Genomic DNA, 6,706 nt, shown 5'->3' with positions numbered 1-6,706 from the left:
TCATTGAATCTCTGCCTGCTTGTGCTATGTTTTTTGGGGAACTTGGTAGGACTTGCCCCTTCTCAGTAAAACCAGGATGTGACTTTCTCTATTTTTAGATGTACATCCTCAATGCAGAGCTTCTCTTCCCTTCAGCTTCAAGGACATAATGCCCTTAAATGAGAACTTAAGCATGCCTGAGTTCTCTTATTCAGGTGATCAACTCTCTACTGAAGCTTCTATCCAGAAAAACAGGGATGGGATGAAATAAGTAAAGACAGCAAAATTTATTCTAGTATTCTGGTTCCTACTATGAACCAAACACTATTCTAAGTGTCTGATACGTATCAAAAGATTTGATTCTCAAAATTTCCTTGTGGGGTTGGTATCATTATTACAATCCCATTTGCAGATGGGGCAGCTGAAGCATGTAGTTAACAGTGGTCAGACAGCTATGGATAGTAGAGGCAAAATTTGAGCCTGGAAAGCTTATTGCAGATATCTTACTCTTATTTACTATATTCAACTCACTCTTATAAAGTCATCTTACTAAGAATGTAAGTCTGGAGGGCTACTTGACCTAATCATTCAATTTAGCTCAGATTTTCACTGCTTTGAAAAAAAGATTAGGCTATAGTAACATGTTCCTCATAGTCTCATATTTTGCCAAAGACTTCTTGTTCGATGGTGGAAATATACTAGTTTGCAGGAAAAGATACTTCTGCCAGTGTTATTGTCTTAAATATGAAAATACCTATACTCATGTTTGAGCCAGAACACAAATACGACAAACATCTTCAAATTTCAGGAAAATTTTTACAAAAATACAGTTTTATAAATAAAATGAAATCTCATTGATTACAAATTTGAAACTATGGGAAAGAACTGTTCTTTTAAAACAGAGTCACAAAAGAAAATATTGATGTGAGAAAGAAAAGTATAGTTTTCTCATGCCTGGTATTTCAGAATTTCAAACTATTGGCTTTGTGTCAACAGTCTCTGGAAGCTGAGTGATGCTTTTTGGCTTTTAATAGAAAACCATCTCTCATGTGAAAATGAGAAGAATTCCTAAAGGAAAACAATGGGTTTGGAGCAGCAGGAAAGAGATGGAGAAACTCAAGCTCAAGGGAGATTACCATGACCTATTGAATGTCAACAAAAATAAGGCAAAATTATTGGTTGTTTAGAACAGGTCAGTTTGTTTACTAAAATGCTGTTTCTTGCCATAAAGGCTAGTTGGAAAATGGTAATTTGAATGTCTGGTGTGAGTAGAGTTTTAAAGATCAGACAGTTGATGCTCATTAAAGATGCACAAATGTTTCAGAGGTGGCTAAACAATAGAAAATGTCCTAAATGCCACAAGGCGACAACTGAAAACCAAGAGTCAACAAATTACTCACGCTGGTCCTTCAAATTAGCCAATGGCATGACTTGTGTGTGGTTCCCACCCACAATGAGGCATATAAAAGGCCCTCTGCAGGGAAAGTGTTCATACTGAAGTCACCTACACTTCCTCCTACCCAAGGACAACTTCCACAACCAACACCATGTGTGGCAGCTACTATGGAAACTACTATGGCACCGGTGGCTATGGGTGCTGTGGCTATGGAGGCTTGGGCCGTGGCTATGGAGGCCTGGGCTGTGGCTATGGCTCCTGCTGTGGCTGTGGCTTCCGCAGACTGGGCCATGGCTATGGCTATGGCTCCCGTTCCCTCTGTGGCTGTGGCTATGGATGCGGCCCTGGCTCTGGCTACTATTATTGAGGATGCCATGGGAAGCTCTCACCCTCTATCCTGTGATATTGAGATTCACTAATTCTGAAGCCCATATGTTCTGAGATTTTCCCTTGAGTGATGATATCCTGCAAGGGAAGTCTAATATGGTCTGTTGTTGAACTACCATCTAACCTACAAATATCTTGCATTTCCATCATGAAATGGGATAAGGTAAAATTCACTGGTCAGTTCTCCTTTCATCAGAATGATGGTGTCACAGCACCTGCCTTGATGACTTTTTTTTTTTTTTTTTTTTTTTTTTTTTTTGAGACGGAGTCTCGCTCTGTGGCCCAGGCTGGAGTGCAGTGGCCGGATCTCAGCTCACTGCAAGCTCCGCCTCCCGGGTTTATGCCATTCTCCTGCCTCAGCCTCCCGAGTAGCTGGGACTACAGGCGCCCGCCACCTCACCCAGCTAGTTTTTTGTATTTTTTAGTAGAGACGGGGTTTCACCGTGTTAGCCAGGATGGTCTTGATCTCCTGACCTCGTGATCCGCCCGTCTCGGCCTCCCAAAGTGCTGGGATTACAGGCTTGAGCCACCGCGCCCGGCCGATGACTTTTATGCTGGAACTTTTTTCTCTGTTCACCTAATAAGCACTTTTAATCCAGAAGGGAAACCTGGTGTTTATGTCAATCATTTAATATTTAAAATTTCTTACCAATAGTTTTTGTTTCGGTTTGCATGAAAGCTAACAATTAAGTTTTTTGGGAGATATTTTTTGTTACAATTTCTAGAGAGATTTCTTTACCAATTCAAAGTTCAATTGTTTTAGAAAAGTAACCCTTTTAATAAACTTCAGTTTCCTCCTGTGCTTCTAGGGGAAGAATATATGTTGTGCTGGGTAACTCTCAACACTAAATTAAGTACATATCATTTATATGTTGGGTTATGCATTGCCTGCTGTCTGTCACATAACAAAGAAAAAAATTAATTTTCCCAAGCCTTCTTGTAAATATCTCTTGAAATAAGTAAATGCTTATTACTATATCCTTCATGTTGAATCTTCCATTTTAAAGAAACTATTTTTTAATGAGACATAACTGAAGGAATAGTTTTACAATCTAGTATACTCTAAGCTAGTAAAAGGTTATAAAGCTATTTGGCCTGCATGGTGGGCCATAATAATTAAATAAAAACACTATTTCAGGTATAAACCGAGAAGCTTCAAAGTCTTGCAAGGCTGCAATTCAGGATGTTAGATGGGGCTGTGGTTGTACCCAGGGCTTAGCTGGGGAAGGACCCATTTCCAAGGTCATGCCTTTGTTAGCAGAATTCAGTTCCTTGCGGTTGTGGGATTAAAGGGCTCATTTTCTTGCTGGCCATTTGTTGCAGTGCCTTGAAGCTGTCTTTTGGAGGCTACCCTCAGCTCCAAAAGGATGCTCACAGTTCCTCGTCAAAGAGGTTTCGAAACATAATTGCTTGTTTTTTCAAAACCAGCAAGGGACTCCAGCAAGATGGGTACTACAGTGTTATGGAACATAATCACATAAGCACACATAATCATAAACATTCACCATATTCTATTGGCTAAAAGCAACAGGTCTCGCCCTCACTCACAGGGAGGGGCTTACACAAGAGTATTGACATCTGGAGGCAGGAATCACGGGGTATGTTGATTCTTCTCACTGCAAATTCAATGCATACAGTAGTTTTTCCTTAACCATAATTTCAGTTTCTGCAGTTTCAGTTACCCAAGATCAACCACTGTGAGAAAATATTAAAATATTCTGAGAGAGAGAGAGATGGGAGGGGAGAGAGAAAGACCGTATTTACATAACTTGTTTTTAGCAGTAATTGTTATGTGTTCCGTTTATTATTAGATGTTGTTGTTAATCTCATACTGTGACTATTTTGTAAATTAAACTTTATCACAGGTATGTATGTATATGGAAAAAACATACTATATATAGGCTTTGTTACTATCATGGTTTCAAGCCTTCACTGGGCATTTTGGAACTTATCCTTTCGGATAAGGGGGGACTACTATATACCCTTCATAAAAGGAATTAGGAAGTTGTCCTACATTTTAAGTGCTCTTTGACAATGTATACAATATTGGGATTGCTTTGTCTTTAAATATTTGGTAGAAGTCTCCTCAGAAATCATCTGGGTTTGGGCTTTTTTTGTTGTTCATTTTTATTTTTATTTTTCATTTAAAAACTCTGTCCCTTAAAGTCATTTTTAAAAAAAACTTTGGCTGGGCGCAGTGGCTCACACCTGTAATCCCAGCACTTTGGGACGCCGAGGCAGGCAGATCATGAGGTCAGGAGATTGAGATAATCCTGGCCAAGATGGTGAAACCCCTTCTCTACTAAAAATACAAAAATTAGCTGGGTGTGATGGTGCGTGCCTGTAATCCCAGCTACTCGGGAGGCTGAGGCAGGAGAATCGCTTCAACCTGGGAGTCAGAGCTTGCAGTGAACCGAGATTGCGCCACTGCACTCCAGCCTTGGGAAAGAGCGAGACTCCGTCTCAAAAAAAAAAAAAAAAAACAAAGCAAAACAAAACAAACACCTTTTTTTTAGATTCGGGGTACACATGCAGTTTTGCTGCTTAGGTAAATTTGTGTCACAGGGGTTTGTTGTACAGATTATTTCATCACCCATATAATAAGTGTAGTACCCATTAGTTATTTTTCCTGCTGCTGTCTCTCCTTCTACCTTCTGGTAGTCCCATTGTGTGCCCTCCAGGTGTCCATGTGTTCTCATCACTTAGCTCCCACTTGTAAGTGAGAACATGTGGTGTTTGGTTTTCTGTTCCTGAGTTAGTTTGCTGAGGATAATGGCCTCCACCTCTATTCATGTCCCTGCAAAGGGCATGATCCCCTTCGTTTTTATGGCTGCACAGTATTCCATGGTGTATGTGTACCACATTTTCTTTATCTAGGCTGTCATTGATGGGCATTCATGTTGATTCCATGTCTTTGCTATTGTGCATAGTGTTGTAATGAACATATCCATGCATGTGTCTTCATAATATAATGGTTTATAGTCATTTGGGTATATACCCAGTAATGGGATTGCTGGGTCAAATAGTAGTTCTATCTTTAGGTCTTCTGGGAATCACTGAAGTCTTCCACAAGGGTTGAACTAATTTACACTCCCACCAACAGTATAAAAGCATTCCCTTTTCTCCACAACCTCGCCAGCATCTTTTATTTTTTGACTTCTTAATATTAATAATAGCCATTCTGACTGGTGTGAGATGGTATCTCATTGTGGTTTTGATTTGCATTTCTCTAATGAACAGTAACGTTGAACTTTTTTTCATATGATTGTTGGGTACATATATGTCTTTTTTGAGGAGGGTCTGTTAATTTTTCTCATTAATTTTAAGGAAATGAGTCTGTTTATGATTTCTAAGATAAGGATATTAATTTTGCTCATCTTCACTTCTCCAGGACATTAGCAATTTACGTACGTAGAGCTCTGCAAACCAGTCTCATATGGTTTTTCACATGTCTTCTGTTTAAATGTTTACTTCCCCCTTACTCTTAATTTTGCATACGGTTTCTCGATTTTTTCCTTGATCAAGTTAACAGGTAGTTTATAAGTTTTGTTAATCTTTCAAATAATAGCTTTTCATGTCATTACATGTATTTTTTTCTTTTTGTACCTCATTAATATCTCCTTCTCTGTTTATTATGTTAATCTTTGTGGATTTTTCATTTACTTAATTGTCCCTTGTGAAAATATTTGAGCTAAAACACAATTCATATTATATAATTAACGAAATATAATTAATATTTCATAATATTAATTTATTTTCTTCTATTTTTACTGATAACGTGTCAGTGCTATGAATTTTTCCTAACCACTTTAAAAAATATTTCTCATAGGCTCTGTTACAGATTAAACTAACATTAATTATTGAAAATCTGTAATTATATTTGTGTACCTTCTTTCACCCAAGAATTTTTTTTTAAGTATAAGGCTTGTTACTTTCCAGGTTAAAGAATTTTTCTGTTCTTTGTTCTTGTTAGTAGTTATTAATATTGTTGTGTGACATCAGAGAGTACCTTTCCCATCATTTCTGTTTTATAAAATGAATTTTTTTCTGCCGGACATTATGTATGACCTTTTTGTGGATGTTCTATGAAAACCAGAGAAAAAAGGTATATTATTTATTATCAGGGTATAAAGGTCATTATCATCAGGATATAAAGGTCAATCTGTATAAATGAGAGCTACTGTTTGAATATATTCTTTAGATCTTATCTCTGCTTATTTATTTTTTCCACTTGATCTGTCTTGTTCCAAGAGTGTTGCTTATTAGTGTGATTCTACTTATGTCTCTCAGTGGCATGTATCTGGTATCTGTGTCTTCATAAAGGGGGTCTTAGGGTTATTTGGTGCATAAATATACGTAAATATAATAGATACCTTGTGGTTTGCGTGTCTCTTGCTTGGTAAGTTTTCTTCTTTATCACTTTTAATGCCTTTTCCCTCATTTCTATCTATCTGATAGTGGAGTTGTTATTTTCTTTACTGGAACATTTTTCCCAGACACCTTTGTGCATGGCTTTAATTTTGCATTTCGAAATCATTTTGTTTCAGGTGTTTATATAAAACAAATAGGCTTAGTTCAACAGTCAAATTTAAAATGTTTACTTTAATTAATTAAATTCACATGTATTGCTATGACTGGTGTGTTTGGTCCTATTCTTTATGTTTTAATGAATACCCACAAAAATAAAAAAAAATTTAATGGTATTTTGATGGTTTATAGTTATTTTAGTGGCTGTCTGGTTACCTTTGTATATACACCAATTTTAATGTTCTTAGTTACCTCCTTTTAAATTTAACATATTATTATCTGACATAATAGCTTATATTAATATTAAATAACTTCCTCTCTTGTCTATAAAACAACAATTAGCTTGTTCTCTTTTCCTCTTCCATTCTTCTTCTATTATCTCTTTGTCATTTAGTTGGATTATAACTACTTTTCCAT

At 37.0% G+C, this 6,706-nt stretch overlaps 1 protein-coding gene across 1 annotated transcript; it reads left to right on the top strand.

Moving 5' to 3' along the window:
- The first annotated feature begins 1,479 nt into the window (after positions 1-1,479).
- LOC117096684 (keratin-associated protein 6-1) lies at positions 1,480-2,104 on the top strand. The gene has a single exon (XM_033234121.1). It carries the CDS (start codon positions 1,527-1,529, stop codon positions 1,740-1,742), a length of 216 nt encoding a protein of 71 aa, XP_033090012.1. The 5' UTR covers positions 1,480-1,526; the 3' UTR covers positions 1,743-2,104.
- Positions 2,105-6,706: the final 4,602 nt, after the last annotated feature.

Source organism: Trachypithecus francoisi, unplaced genomic scaffold, assembly GCF_009764315.1.
Source record: "Trachypithecus francoisi isolate TF-2019V2 unplaced genomic scaffold, Tfra_2.0 Lachesis_group14, whole genome shotgun sequence".
Taxonomy (NCBI): domain Eukaryota; kingdom Metazoa; phylum Chordata; class Mammalia; order Primates; family Cercopithecidae; genus Trachypithecus; species Trachypithecus francoisi.
This window is presented reverse-complemented; position numbering and strand designations above follow the sequence as displayed.